At 40.5% G+C, this 15,338-nt stretch overlaps 1 protein-coding gene across 1 annotated transcript; it reads right to left on the reverse strand.

Moving 5' to 3' along the window:
- Positions 1–8,103: 8,103 nt before the first annotated feature.
- Positions 8,104–13,699, reverse strand: LOC121228943 (uncharacterized). The gene is made up of 7 exons (XM_041111978.1): positions 13,364–13,699; positions 13,145–13,312; positions 9,348–9,596; positions 8,982–9,209; positions 8,535–8,673; positions 8,245–8,492; positions 8,104–8,160 (listed from the first exon to the last, which is right to left on the reverse strand). The coding sequence occupies exons 1-7, from the start codon at positions 13,697–13,699 to the stop codon at positions 8,104–8,106; spliced, it is 1,425 nt and encodes a 474-aa protein (XP_040967912.1).
- Positions 13,700–15,338: the final 1,639 nt, after the last annotated feature.

Consider the following 15,338-nt stretch of genomic DNA (forward strand, 5'->3'; position numbering starts at 1 on the left):
AAAAAAATTATCATATTGTAAAATTAATACTTAACTATAAATATTCTTAACTTAAATTGTGCTTATTCAAAATTAAACTTACCACCTCATATTTCATTCACAAGGCGCAAACTAGACAAATTAGAACAATTAGGACATACTGAATAGAACTGAACATCACTGGAGTGAATATCTAAACGCTGTTAAAGCATATATCTGAACACTACCGAAATGGATAACTGAACACCGCCGAAGCGGATAAGGGTCCGTTTGTTTACATGTAAAAGGTTTTACGAAATAAAAAATTTCTACATTTTTGACCATACAGTCCAACATAAAGAAGTGCAACACTTATGACCATACAATTCCTCATAAGGTGCCATCTGGATGCTAGACTGAAAGCTATTATTATAGGCGAACTCGGCTAACAGTAGCCAACTGCCTCGAAAATCAATCACGTAGCTCCTCAACATATCCTCTAATATTTGAACCACTCTCTTAGATTAACCATCGGTCTGAGGATGGAACGCAGTATTGAAGTCCAATTTAGATCCCAAAGCCTTATGCAACTTTTAACAAAACTGAGATGTGAAGTCAGAATCCCTATCATAGACGATCGCAATCGGTACCCCATACAGTCTCATTATCTCAAAAATATAAAGCTTCACCAGCTTCTGTAGAAAATAATTAGTACGAACCGGTATAAAATGCACTGACTTGGTCAATCAGTCCACGATGACCCAAATAGAATCCTTCTTAGTAGGTGTCAAGGGTAATCCACTAGCAAAGTCTATCATCACACATTCCCACTTCCAAAGAGGAATTTTAATCGGCTATAGCAAAACTGAGGGCAACTGATGCTCAGCCTTAACCTGCTGGCATGTCAGACATCTAGCCACAAAATCAGAAATATCTCACTTCAATCTTGGACACCAATACAACTCCCGAAGATCTCAATACATCTTGTTCCCACCAGAGTGCATAGTATAAGGGCTACTATGTGCCTCTCTTAGTATAGACTGCCTCAAATCAGAATCATTCGGCACACATATCCGGCGTCAGAAACACAGCACACCTTCGGAGTTCAACCCAAAATCCTCAGTGCTACCACTCTCAATCTGTCAGAACCGAAGACCCAAAGACTCCTCCTCCAACTGTTTACCCTTAATCTACTCTGTAACGCCCCAAGTTTTTAAATATGTTTCTGTAATTCACTGACACAAATCTGCATCTTCTTTAGTGGTTAAGTGTTCTGGCTGTGTGTGAGAGGTCCCAAGTTCAAGCCTTAGTTTGGGCAAATTTTGGCTTTTTAATGAATAGAGCCTCACTCTAGTTCAGTAGGTTTATAACTAAAGGTTGGTAAAATTTTACCAGAATGGGCCTGCTGGTCTGGTGGTTTAGTAGAGTGTTTGATTGCATGAGGTCTTGAGTTCGATTCCTGGCTTTGGCTTTATTTTTGTATGATTATGGGGAGGAGTTTGAGTGGCGATAGAATTCTGAGTAGTAAGGGTTTGGTAGAAAGAATTAAGGGGTAAAAGATTAGGGGGTTATCAGAATATCCTATTTTTTTCTATTTGGGAAAATTCGGTAAAAAAACTCTGCTCTACCTTTTCTCTATTCTGCAGAAACTTTGCTCTTCTCTTATCTCTTTCTTCTTTCATCCTTTTCCTTTCGATTCCCTTGTGTATCGTGGCTGCACGTTTTGGTAAGTAAGTTTTGTGCTTTGTAAGTTGAAATACTAAGTGTTTGATTGGGGAAATTATAGACGTTTTGACAATAGCATATTGTAAGATTCGAGGTTCTTTCCGTGCTAATTTGTAATCGACTGATTCAAGGTGTTGAGGGTAAGTTTTCGTCGCTTTATGGATGGGTATCCCAATTCAAGTTTGATTTTAAGTTTAATTATTAAGTGATTAATGTACTGAAATTGGTCAATTATAAGTTCTAGAGTGCTCAGGGATCATTTTAACATCAATCGATACCATGTGTGTACCTAAAAACACAGAAAACGAGAATCGGTGAAAGCCAAAAAATGATTCTATCGACGCCACACGGGCGTGTGGTCGCCCATATGGTAGGCTGCGTAGTAGTACACGGGCGTGTAATCGACGAGCCAGGCCGTGCACATAAGACATGGGCGCATAACACAGCCTTGTGATAGCCGGTGAGGCCGTGTAGGCTACACGAGTGAACCACGCGGGCTTGTGGAGTTCTTGGCAAGGCCATGTGATCCACACTGCCGAGGCCAATTTGGGTAGTGTGGGCCACACAAGCGTTTGGGCCCACACGGGCAGGCCACATGGGCGTGTGAGCCCAATTTTTTGAAATAGTATGTAAGGTTGCATGGGTCACCCAAGTCGAATGTGACCTACCGTAGGGTCGGTAAGCATTATTTAGACCCTTGATTCTATGATCTGTCTATGAGATGTATGTATCAAGCATGTTACTCTTAGCATGTGTAACTAACTAATTGTATGATTTGTTAAGTTGCATTATAGCATGCTATATTTGTATGATGTATTGCATCGGGGTGGGGTTGGTGTTATGATAGAGGAAGTATTCTGAAAAGCCCTTAAGCTTGTTATCTGGCAGCTTAGCTACAATTATCTGATTATGTGTTGCAATTCGGTACAGTACGGTGTGTTGGGATGAGTGGGTCGATTTTATCCCCACATGGTGTGTTAGGTTGGACGGAGTTGGTGTGCAGGGCTAGTGGGCATGATTTCTGTTACTCTGCCTAGCTTGTATCTGATTCTGTATCTGAGTGGACTAAGGTCCACACCGATTCTGTAAAGGGCTCAGGCCCAAATTATATGTTATTTGGTTATATGACTGATTTTTGCTACTATGTATATTTTATTGTTGGGATTACATACTAAGTTTGCAAAAACTCACCATTTTCTATTTAATCTGTGTAGATAATCCTCTGACTTGACGGATTGGTGCAGTGGAGGCCTCAACGGTGACCACCACTATTGAACTGCTTATTTATAGTATTTGCGGTTACATCGCTTATTTCTTGTTGGTATTTTATGTATAATGGATTTTTTGATTGTTTGGTTTTAATTTTGGATTTTGAACTATTGATTATGGATTTATGATCTGCAACACAACAAAGTATTGTTTTCCTAAAATAAACTAAGATTTTCATAAAAGAAATAGTTTCCAAAAATTATTTGGGTTTCAAAAGCTTCCGCGTAAAAGAAATGTTTTAAATCAAATCAATTAGAACACGATTTCCCAAACTAAGTAAAAGTTAATAATTTGAAACGATTTGAAGGTCAATGCATTTTCAAAAATACTTTCATGTGACATTGCCATATTCGGCCATAATGTCCAAGCTGGGTTTGAGGTGTTACATTTAGTGGTATCAGAGCCAGGTTACAAAACTCGGCTGTGGATTTAAGTTTTAAAGATTGGTTTTAAAGAAATGATTTGTAAATAATTTGAAATATTTTTGGAACAAGTATGTGGTACACTAAGTCTTCGACGCCTATCATATAAGTTTTTGAAACTCTGTTAGAATTATGTGAAAGTATGATTAGAATATACTAAAACTACTTTAGGTAGAATATTACACTGAAAACACTCTAGGTAGTGTAAACTTAAAACTGTAGTGAGACTAGTACTCGCGATAACCGACTCTGAACATTTTGATACTATACTACACAAAATATCTGTTAATAAAATATCAAAACTGTTAACTAAAGCAAAAAAATGTTAATACAGATAAATTCTAAAATTTACGATGAGTGCACATGGTACTCGTTGACGGGGTACTAGAGGCCGTGGCAAAGGCCGTCGAGGGGCTTAGGCGGGGTCCTCATCATATGGGAGTCTGCCTAATTTGGACACTAGCGAGACGCCGGTGTCGCCTGTTACAGAGACTGGGTCTGAGTCTTTGACGCACTGTCCCAAGCCATGGTACGAATTTTGGAGAGGGTTGATAGCCACCACTGGTATGCCTCGTCACGGAGCAAAGAAATAGCCCTCTTAAGCTTTTGCTCAGCAGTGAAGTCCAAGTCGTCCATAATTCTTTCCATAGCCTCCATCCAATACTCGGCCTCATTAGGGGAAACTTGAATAATTCGGATTGATTAGATCAGAGATAAAAAAAATGGGGGATAAGTCTCTTGAGTTGCATTTCCCTCAGGTTGAGAGTGGTACTACTATGAAATTTGGGATTAATAAGGATGGGATATTGTGTTTCCACGGTCGAATTTTTGTACTGAATGATGAGGACTTGAGACAGTCGATTCTGAGGGAAGTGCATAGTAGCCGTATGCTATGCATCCCAGCGGAAATAAAATGTATCGAGATCTGCGAGAGTTATACTGGTGGCCAGTGTTGAAACAAGAGGTTACCGACTTCGTGGCTTGCTGTTTGACTTGTTAGCAGGTTAAGGCTAAGCATCAGTTACCTTCAGGTTTGTTGCAACCGGTTAAGATACCGATGTGGAAATGGGAACGAGTAATGATGGACATCGTTAGTGGGTTGCCTCTAACACCTAGTAAGAAGGATTCTGTCTGGGTCATCGTGGATCGATTGACCAAGTCCGCACACTTCATCCTGGTCAGGGCAAACTTTTCTCTGCAAAAATTGGCCAAGCTTTATATTTCTAAAATAGTGTGGTTGCATGGGGTACCTATCTCGATCATCTCTGATAGGGATCCTCATTTCACGTCTCGGTTCTGGAAGAAGGTTCATGAGGCTCTGGGTTCAAGATTAAACTTCATTACTGCTTTCTATCCTCAGACAGATGGTTAGTCGGAGAGGGTGATTCAAGTATTAGAGGATATGTTAAGGAGCTGTCTTATGATTTCTGAGGCAATTGGGAGGAGTACTTGTAGCAGAGTTCGCTTACAATAACATCTACCAGTCTAATATACAGACGGACCCTTACGAGGCCCTGTATGGTTGTAAATATCACACTCCCTAATGCTAGACTGAGTTGGGTAAGCGACGTATTTTGGGTCCAAAATTGGTTTCAGAAACTGAGGACAAGGTCTATTTGATCCGAGAACGACTAAAAGCGGCTTTTGATAGGAAAAAGTCCTATACAAATCTGAAGCGTCGAGTGATTGAGTATGCTGTGGAGGACTTCGTGTTTCCAAAGGTCTTGCCATGGAAGAAGATTCTAAGGCTCGGTCGCAAGGGCAAGCTTAGCCCTCGGTTTATTGGGCCGTACCAGATTCTGGAGCGAGTAAGGCCAATTGTATATCAATTGAAACTACCTCTAGAGTTGGATCGAATTCATGATGTTTTCCATGTCTCGATGTTAAGACGTTACCATTCTGATCCCACGTACATTGTTCTGATGGAGGAGATTGAGGTTAGGCCAGTTCTAACGTTTGAGGAGGAGCTGGATCAAATTTTAGATTGTGATGTTAAGGCTCTGCGAAGAAAGTCTATCCCCTTAATGAAGGTGTTGTGGAGAAATCATAGCACTGAGGAAGCCACTTGGGAGCCAGAGGATTCGGTGCGGCAGCAGTATCCTCACCTTTTTTGATCAGGTAAAAATTCGAGGTCGAAATTTTCTTTTAGGGGGTAGAGTTGTAATGCCCCAAGTTTTTAAATATGTTTCTGTAATTCACTGATACAAATCTGTATTGCTTCAGTGGTTAAGTGTTCTGGGTGTGTGTGAGAGGTCTCAAGTTCAAGCCTTAGTTTGGGCAACTTTTGGCTTTTTAATGAATAGCGCCTCACTCTAGTTCAATAGGTTTATAACTAAAGGTTGGTAAATTTTTACCAGAATGGGCCTGCTGGTCTGGTGGTTTAGTAGCGTGTTTCATTACATGAGTTCCTGAGTTCGATTCTCGATTTTTTTTCATTTTTGCACGATTATGGGGAGGAGTTTAAGTGGCGATAGAATTCTAAGTAGTGGGGTATGGTAGAGAGAATTAAGGGGGAAAAGATTAAGGGGTTATCAGAATATCCCATTTTTTTTCTTTTTGGGAAAATTCGTAAAGAACTCTGCTCTCCCTTTTCTTCATTCTGCTGAAACTCTGCTCTTCTCTTATCTCTTTCTTCTTTCATCCTTTTCCTTTTGATTCCCTTGTGCATCGTAGGCTACGTTTTGGTAGAAAAGGTTTGTGTTTTGTAAGTTGTAAATACTAAGTGTTTGATTGTGGGAAATTATGGGCATTTTGATAGCAACATATTGCGAGAATTGAGGTCCTTTCCGTGCTAATTTGTAATCGACCGATTCAAGGTGTTGGGGGTAAGTTTTCGTCGCTTTATGGATGGGTATTCCAATTCGGGTTCGATTTTAAGTTCAATGATTAAGTGATTAATGTAGTGAAATTGGTCAATTATAGGTTCTGGAGTGCTCAGGGATCGTTTTAGCATCAATCGATACCAAGTGTGTACCCAAAAACACAGAAAAAGAGAATCGACGAAAGCCAAAAAATGATTCTGTCGACACCACTTAGATGTGTGGTTGCCCGTGGGGTAAGCTGTGTGGCAGTACATGGGCTTGTGATCGACGAGCCAGGCCGTGTGCGCAAGACATAGGCACATGACACCGCTGTGTGACAGCCGGTGAGGCCGTGCGCGAGACACGAGCTCAACCAATTAGGCCATGTGGGCCACATAGGAAAGTGGGCGCACATGGGTGTGTGAAGTTGTGTGCCAGGCCATGTGATCCACCCAGCCAAAGCCAATTTGGGTCGTGTGGCCACACAGCCAAGCCACATGGGCATGTGAGCCCAATTTTCTGCAATAATTTGTAAGGTTGCACGGGTCGACCAAGTCAACTGTGACCTACCGTAGGGTGAGTAAGCATTACTTCGACCCCTGATTCTGTGATCTGTCTATGAGATGTATGTATCAAGCATGTTACTCTTAGCATGTGTATCTGACTGATTGTATGATCTATTAAGTTGCATTATAGCATGCCATATTTGTATGATGCATTGCATCGGGGTGGGGTTGGTGTTATATAGAGGAAGTATTTTGAGAGGCTCTTAAGCTTGTTATCTGGTGGCTCAGCTAAAATTATCTGATTATGTGCTGCAATTCGGTACAACACTGTGTGTTGGGATGGGTGGGTCGATTTTATCCCCACATGGTGTGTTGGGTTGGATGGAGTTGGTGTGCAGGGTAGGTGGGCATGATTTCTGTTACTCTGCACTATTATGCACGTTAAATCTGAGATGGGCTAGGGCCCAGTTCGTATCTGATTCTGTATCTGAGTGGACTAAGGTCCACACCGATTCTATAAAGGGCTCAGGCCCGAATTATCTATTATTTGGATATGTGACTAATTTTTACTACTGGGTATATTTTTCTGTGGGGATTACACACTGAGTTTGCGAAAACTCACCCTTTTCTGTTTAGTCTGTGTAGGTAATCCCAAAACTTGACGAATCGATGCAGCGAAGGGCTCAATGGTGACCACCACTATCGAACTGCTTGTTTACAATATTTGTGGTTACATTTCTTATTTCTTATTAGTATTTTATGTATGATGGATTTTGGGACGGTTTTGTTTTAATTTGGGACTTTGAACTATTGATTATGGATTTATGAACTGCAACGCAACAAAGTATGGTTTTCCTAAAATAAATTAAGATTTTCGTAAAAGAAATGGTTTCCAAAAATTATTTGGGTTTCAAAAGCTTCCACGTAAAAGAAATGTTTTAAATCAAATCAATTAGAACACGGTTTCCGAACTAAGTAAAAGTTAATAATTTGAAACGATTTGAAGGTCAATGCGTTTTCAAAAACACTCTCATGTGACATTGCCAGATTTGACCATAACGTCTAGGCCAGGTTTGGGGTGTTACATGCTCAATCCATGTCGGCTTAACCTGAAGCTCGACTAATAAGCTACCATCATCAAATAAGCTTAGGCGAGCAAACATCTCCCTGAAATCAGTCATAGCTCTACGGCTCAGAGCATCAGCCACCATATTGGCGTTGCCAGAATGATACTCGATGGTGCAATCGTAATCCTTAAGAAGCTCGATCCATCTATGCTGCCTGAGGTTTACTTCCTTCTGCGTGAGGAGGTACTTGAGGCTTTTGTGATCAGTGTAATATAATACACTTCTCATTGTACAGATAATGCCTCCAGATTTTTAGTGCAAACACCACAGCGGTCAACTCTAAATCATACGTTGGTTAATTTGCCTTATGAGTCTTAATCTGACAAGACGCATATCCAACCACCTTACCATCCTGCACCAGCACACAACCCAAACCAACATGTGATGCATCACTATAAATGGTGAACTCTTTTCTAGACTCCGGCTATATCAGAACAGGAGCCTCAATCAGTACAGTCTTAAGCTTTTCAAAGCTCTCTTGCTGTGCATCAGTCCACACAAAAGGAACTCCTTTACGCGGAAGCTTTGTCAACGGAGCTGTGATCAAGGAGAACCCTTCTATAAAATGCCAATAGTAACCCGCCAATCCCAAAAAATTGTGGATCTCAGAGACATTCTTTGGCTGTTTCCAATCCAACACCACCTCAATCTTTTTAGGATTGACCTGTATCCCCTCAACAGAAACTACATGTCCCAAAAATGTTACTTCCCAGAGCCAGAACTCACACTTGCTGAACTTCGCATACAGCTGTTTCTCACGAAGAATCTGTAGTACTATTCTTAGATGCTCATCGTGCTCATCTTCAGACATAGAATACACCAATATATCATTGATGAAAACCACCACAAACCGATCCAGGTAGGGCTGGAACACCCGGTTCATCAAGTCCATAAATGCCAATGGTGCATTAGTCAATCCAAAGAGCATCACTAGAAACTCGCAATAACCAAAACGAGTCCTAAATGTTGTCTTATACACATCAGTATCTTTAACCCTCAATTGATGATAAATAGAATGTAGATCAATTTCAAAAAACACTTAAGCCCCCTTGAACTGGTCGAACAAATCATCAATTCTCGAAAGCGGGTATTTATTCTTAATGTTAGCTTGTTCAGCTGCCGGTAGTCGATACACATCCTCATTGCCCCATTTTTCTTTTTCACAAACAACACAGGTGCTCCCCACAGAGACACACCGAGACGAATAAACCCACGATCCAATAACTCTTGAATCTGAGCCTCGACCTTCGTAAGCTCCTTCGGTGCCATTCGGTTTGAGGCGATAGACAAAAGAGCTGTGCTTAGAATAAGCTCGATCCTAAATTCCACCTCTCGGCTCGGAATCAAACCTGGTAGTTCCTCAGAAAAGACATTTGGAAAATCCCTCATAGTTCTGATGTCCTTTACAGAACAATGCTCAGAATCAGTAACACTTACATAGGCCAAATAATCCTCACATCCTTTTCGGACCAACTTCTCTACCACCAACGCCAAAATCATATTAGTAAAAAGATCTCAATGTTCCCTAATCACAACTACCTTGGTGTCCTCCTCGGTTCTGAAAACAACCCTCTTAGTCGTACAGTCTAGACTTACTCGATGCTTAACCAACCAGTCCATCCCTAAAATTAAGTCAAAATCCCCAAACGGGAGCTCCATCAAATCAGCCAGAAATACTGTCCCTGGAACCTCTAACAGAACGTCTCTATACAATTTAATACCTTGGATAGATTGCCCCAAAGGACTCACAATAGTCACCTCACCAAAAGTATCCTCAACTGGAAATCCCTAAAGTTTCAGATACAGTGCTAGCTACATAGGAGTGTGTAGAGCCTATGTTTATCAATGCAAGATAAGGTACATTATAAATTAAGAACATACCCGTGATGACGTCTAAGCATCCTTGTCCTCTCATCGACGAGCAACATAAACAAGAGTAGGCTACCTCGCCTCAGCATGTTCAGCACCTTTGCCTGGTGCTCTCTGTCTACAGCCCATGCCGTTACCACCCTTAGCCTGACCACAACCCCTAGATGGCTGCTAAACTACCCTCGACGGCTACACAGTACCAAAACTCAGAGCTCGCATCTAATCGGCCCTCAGCAGACACTCTCGAATGCAGTGTCAATAGACCCACATCTCAAACATGCCCCAGTCATCCTCCAACATTCATCCGGATGGCGTCTACCACAATGCCCACAAGGCCTGATTCCTGTAACACCCCAAACCTAGCCCAGACGTTATGGCCGGATCCGACATGCCACATCGAAGTGTTCAAAATATTTTATATTGTTGATCCAGAAAAACCTACTTAGTGTTTTAAAAGATAATTTCATTATAGGTTAAAGTGAATGGAAGCTGTGCACCAGGTAGGAAACCGGAAAAGAGGAGGTGAGTCTATTGGACTACTTAAGTACCAAGCTCCCTTCGGATCCAATCCTAGACATGCACACTGCCATTGCCACACCTTAACGTCATGTATATTTCTAAGAAACCGATTTGATTAAGTCATTTTTAGAAAAAAGTGATTAATTTTGGGAAATACTTTCATTGCGGAAGCTTTGCTTGTTGTCGTGTTATTTTGAAATCAATTGTTGTTTTTTTTAAAACGCGCCCTAAAGCTATCCAATTTCAACAGTTAAAATAAGTAATATCTATCTTAGTAATACATATTAAAACCATCAAAAATAATTAATCAGCCTTATTACATTTAAAAGCCCAAAAACTTCAACGTAAATAAAAGGATGTCCAGTTCACCAGAAGAAAATCAAACTTTCAGAACGGGTAGCCACTCCGAATTCCCTCACAGCTCCAAGCCCACTATGGTTGGGGATTTCCTGCGTGGATGAAAATAAAAGGGGTGAGTTTGGGGAAACTCAGTGTGTAAGGAAAACCCATTCAAAGCCCAAGTCAGCTCAAGCCTATTGGGCCTAAGCCCATTCAGGTAACAGTGGTACTGGGCCAGAGTCCTTTTCAGATTACAATAAACTGGGCCTTAGCCCCTTATTCAGATAACAGTATGGCCCATAGGCCCATTTCAAAATACATGCAACATCAGTAAACATATGCAAGCCCATTTGGGGAGACTACTCAACCACCAACCACTACACTCCACCCGTACCAGCCATACACTCTATGTGGGGAATAGCTCAACCCACCTAGCCCAACACTCCACAGTTGCAGCCTTGCTGCTCAGTTAACAGTAAATTGAGGCAAAACCTCCAGTACGTGGACAAGCCACTTTCAGTACTTCCTCCGTCAATATCCCAGTCCCATGCATCAGATAATAACAACATGGCATGCAGTAAACAACAACAGTCAAACATGCATTTAGGTCAATTTAACCCTAGGGGTATTTCGGTAATTTATCTCCTAGGGGTAAAACTGTAAATTTTCCACTTTTAAAGGTATTTAAGTAATTTATCTATTTTAGGGCTTTTCATGCATATTCCTACCTTTCACGTACTAACAGAATCACTACCGAGAGTTCTTACCGAATTGGGCCCGTTGGCCCATCATTCCAATTTTGGCCCATTAAACCCAAAAATATCGAGGGCACAGAAATCATGCACTTTGCAGTCCAAACATTGCAGCTTACCTAAAACATTAATCAATTTACCTCACGAGCATTCGCACACTCGCAAATCTACAAAATACCGATTTTCAGCATTTCGACTTTTCAACTTTTGCCGATCTAGACTAAGAAAGAGGGTGTTAGTTACACACCTGTTTGCGACGATATGCTGACAAGATCCACACACGAACTGCCTACAATTGGATTACTAACACGTTAATGTAACTATTCAAATATGAACTACGTATTAACCCCTTACAATATTCGGCCAACCATACTTACAAATCATAGTAAGCTTATAAGAAATCAATAAGCAACTCATTAACAATTTTTTGTCAATGTTTACCACATAATCAAAATTTCACCGCAAGCTGTCTTCCTGAGCAACAGTCACTGGATCATTTATAACTGGAGCTAAGAAACTCCAAATCAAGTGCCGTTAATTTTCCCTGAAAATAGACTCATATATCTTCAAGTGCCGTTAATTTTCCCTGAAAATAGACTCATATATATTCTATCCATAAAATTTTCAGAATTTTTGGTTTAGCCAATCAATACCAGATTTTTCTCAAAGTTTCCTATGTTTCACTGTTTGACTAATCTGACCACTCTTCATTACGAATCAAATTTCTCATTGTACAGAATTCAAAATATGTTCTCGATTATTCCATTTGAAACTAGACTCATTAAGATTTAATTACATAATTTATGCAGCTTCTAAATCATCTCCCACAATTTATGGTGATTTTCCAAAGTCGCGTTACTGCTGCTGTCCCAAGCAGATTTATTACCAAATCACTCTTTCACACCTAACTTGCATGCTTGTTATTTAAACATGTATATCACCAATCAATCATCACATATCTATGATTTTACTTAAGTATAATCTCCATTTCATCATTTTAAAGCACAACATGTTAGCCGATTTTTCCCTTTAGCATCTAAGGCACATGCATGCTCATTTGTTTGGCTCAACTTCACCTATCTTCCATTTTTCATCAAAAGAACATGAAACAACAACCATTTCCTTCATTTTAATTCATGACTAAATGCTCACAACACAACTAAAAACCAAAATATGCTTCAAGAGTTAAGGTAGAATCAAGAAGAACTCATGAACCTCAAAATAGAAGCAAGGTACCAAAAACTTACCTTCAATTTTCTTCCCCAAGTGACCGAACATTAAAGAGCTTTCTCCTCTCCTTTCTCTTCTCTAACTTTAGGCTATGATGAACAAAGATGGACAAAACTTTGTTCTTTTCACCCCTTTTTTTTAATAAAATTTCATATTTCATCCATTTAATTCTTTAATACAAAAGACATGAAATGCCCATCATGGAACATTTACCTAACCCATTATCACGAAACATTTACCTAACCCATTATCATGGAATATTTACCTAATCCATTATCATAGAACATTTACCTAACCCATTATCAATTTGTACCATGAATTATGGATATCAAGTGCTCATATTGTCTACAACAACATGATGGCTGGCCACTTCATGTAAAATGGGAGGTTTGTCATGCAAATCCTCCTATTTTGCACTCCTATTTATTTGGCCACTTCAATTTAGCCTATAGCATTTTCAAACATTTTCATATAGGTTCTATTTCATAATTTCACCCCATTTTTCTTATGGAACAAAAATTAACTAAAATTGCCGGGTTCTATCTTAAGCTTGGGCCTTCTAGAGGCCCACTAACATAATTAAACCTATGCCAACATTCACAGAATTCCTGAAAATTGGGGCGTTACAATTCCAGTAGGTGTACGAAGAGGCCCAACTCTAATTGGCCCATCAGATTTGGCATTTTTCTTAGGCCTCATCGCAGAACTCAAGGGCTCTGAATCCCTCTTATTCTTGCCCATCTCTCTATCTCTGTTTTGACGCTCAGTGGGCTTTACCTCTTCAACGATCTTTGCCTTCTCAACCAATACAGAGAACTCATGCTCCCTCTACAGAGTAATCAATACCCTCAAACTGTCCGTGAGTCCATCCTTGAAGTGAACGCAACGCTCATATTCAATCGCCACCATGCCTTGAGCATAGCGGCTCAATCTCAAAAACTCAGCCTCATACTCGGCCACTGTATGATCCCCTTGCATGAGATTCAAACACTCACGTCTCCTAGCATCGATGTAGCTTGCCCCCACATATTTACCTTGAAAAGCAAACTCATAGATGTCCCATGTTAGTCGTTCGGGCTGAGTGCCCTCCTTAACAGTCAGCCACCATTGGTATGCTTCACCGCGAAGCAAGGAAACAGCCCCTTTTAGTTTCTGCTCAAGTGTAAAATCCAAATCATCCATAATTTCTAGTACTAGGCCACGTTAGGGGCAACTCCAGTGACACTCCTGAATAGCTTAGTGTCATAGATCAGAGTCGTTTCGTAACCAACCCTTGGCCCCCAGATCTAGTATTGGGCCTTGTGACCCTCTCTCATATCCTCATAAGAGCCTAGGACAATATCCTCGACCATATGATCATGAGACCCAGCCTCTATAGCAGGTGAAACCAACATCTCGCTCGTATCCAAATTCGGCATGCTGCCTAACGATGAGGACTTAACTCGAACCCCTCTACGGCCTCTACCTCGGCCTATAGTAATCCATCTGCAAATACCTTGTACGCTCATATCTAATCGAATTATCTGTATTAAGAATTTTATGAATCAGTTACAATTCAATAATTATTAGCAGATGTTTTATGCAAGCAGTTTTAGAGTGATTTTCGTAATTCACAGTCTCAGTTTACAATAACTAAAGTGTTTTCAGAATAGTCTATATCAATGTTTTTCAGAGTAAACTATCAGTAGTTTTTAATTAGTTTATCAGAGTATAGAAAACTTACAAGATTAGCGCCGAAGACTTGGTGTACTACATACTTAGTCAAAAATATTTCAAACCATTTTAAAAGCATTTCTTTAAAACCAAGTTTTTTAAACCCAAATCCACAGTTGAGTTTTGCAACCTGGTCTAATACCACTAAATGTAACACCCCAAACCCGGCCTAGACGTTATGGTCGAATCTGGTGATTTCACATGAGATGGAAGTCAAAAACTAGTTTGTCGAGTTAAAACAATTCCAATTGAATTAGCCTTTATCTTGGTTCGAGGTAAAACACATGTTATTCATTACGTTTGGCCCAGAATCCCACACGCCCGTGTGGTTTTACCCATGTGGGCCCACACTCCCGTATAGCCCATACGACCCAAATCAGTATAGCCCGTGTCTCACACACGGCCTACTTGGCCATTACACGATCGTCTCATGCATGCACGACCTCGTTCGTTGATCACACGCTCGTGTTCCATCACACGGCCTACCACACAAGTGACTACATGCTCGTGTGACGTTGATAGTAAGCTTTTTCGGCTTTTCGTCGAATCTCATTTTCTGAGTTTTGGGTACACATCTGGTTCGTTTTCGCAGCAAACGCAACTCCCAAGTCACCAGAATGTAAAGCTGAGAAATATCATACCGATTCAGTCACTTAAATCAATTCTTATACGCGAACACAAAAATACGGCCAACTACTAAACTGTCGAAATTCTTTACCTCTCAATAGCGATGATTCTTTCAATACAACTAGAATGCCAAACCGCGACCAGCAGCACCTCGTGCTCCTCCTAAATACCATTAACTTTTCGTTAGGCGAAGAACCATTACCCAAACCCAAAATTGCAGTAACCTACACTTACCAGCAACACCCGAAAGGAAAGACGGAGACAGTGGAGACTAGAGATTGGTAACAAAAAGAAAATAGAGACAGGATTAGAGCAAAAAGAAAAACGGCGTGGGAGAAGGAAGAGAGGAAAGGACAATGGCAGGAGGGAATTTGAGGAACAGAAACTACCAAATCAGAATTCTAATTACCCCCTTAACTTTACTCTCACAATCCCACTAACTTATAACTTCCTTGGTCTTTTAACTCCACCAAAACTCTGT

Source organism: Gossypium hirsutum, chromosome A05, assembly GCF_007990345.1.
Source record: "Gossypium hirsutum isolate 1008001.06 chromosome A05, Gossypium_hirsutum_v2.1, whole genome shotgun sequence".
NCBI lineage: Eukaryota > Viridiplantae > Streptophyta > Magnoliopsida > Malvales > Malvaceae > Gossypium > Gossypium hirsutum.

Excerpts from the sequence above, each read along its gene's own strand:
- LOC121228943 (XM_041111978.1), bottom strand. The coding sequence starts at position 13,699 with ATGGATGATTTGGATTTTACACTTGAGCAGAAACTAAAAGGGGCTGTT. Across the intron at positions 9,597-13,144 it reads TTCGTACACCTACTGGAATT|GGATTTCCAGTTGAGGATAC; the intron begins GTAACGCCCCAA and ends CTGAAACTTTAG. Across the intron at positions 8,161-8,244 it reads CTGTACTGATTGAGGCTCCT|GATGGTAAGGTGGTTGGATA; the intron begins GTTCTGATATAG and ends GTGCTGGTGCAG.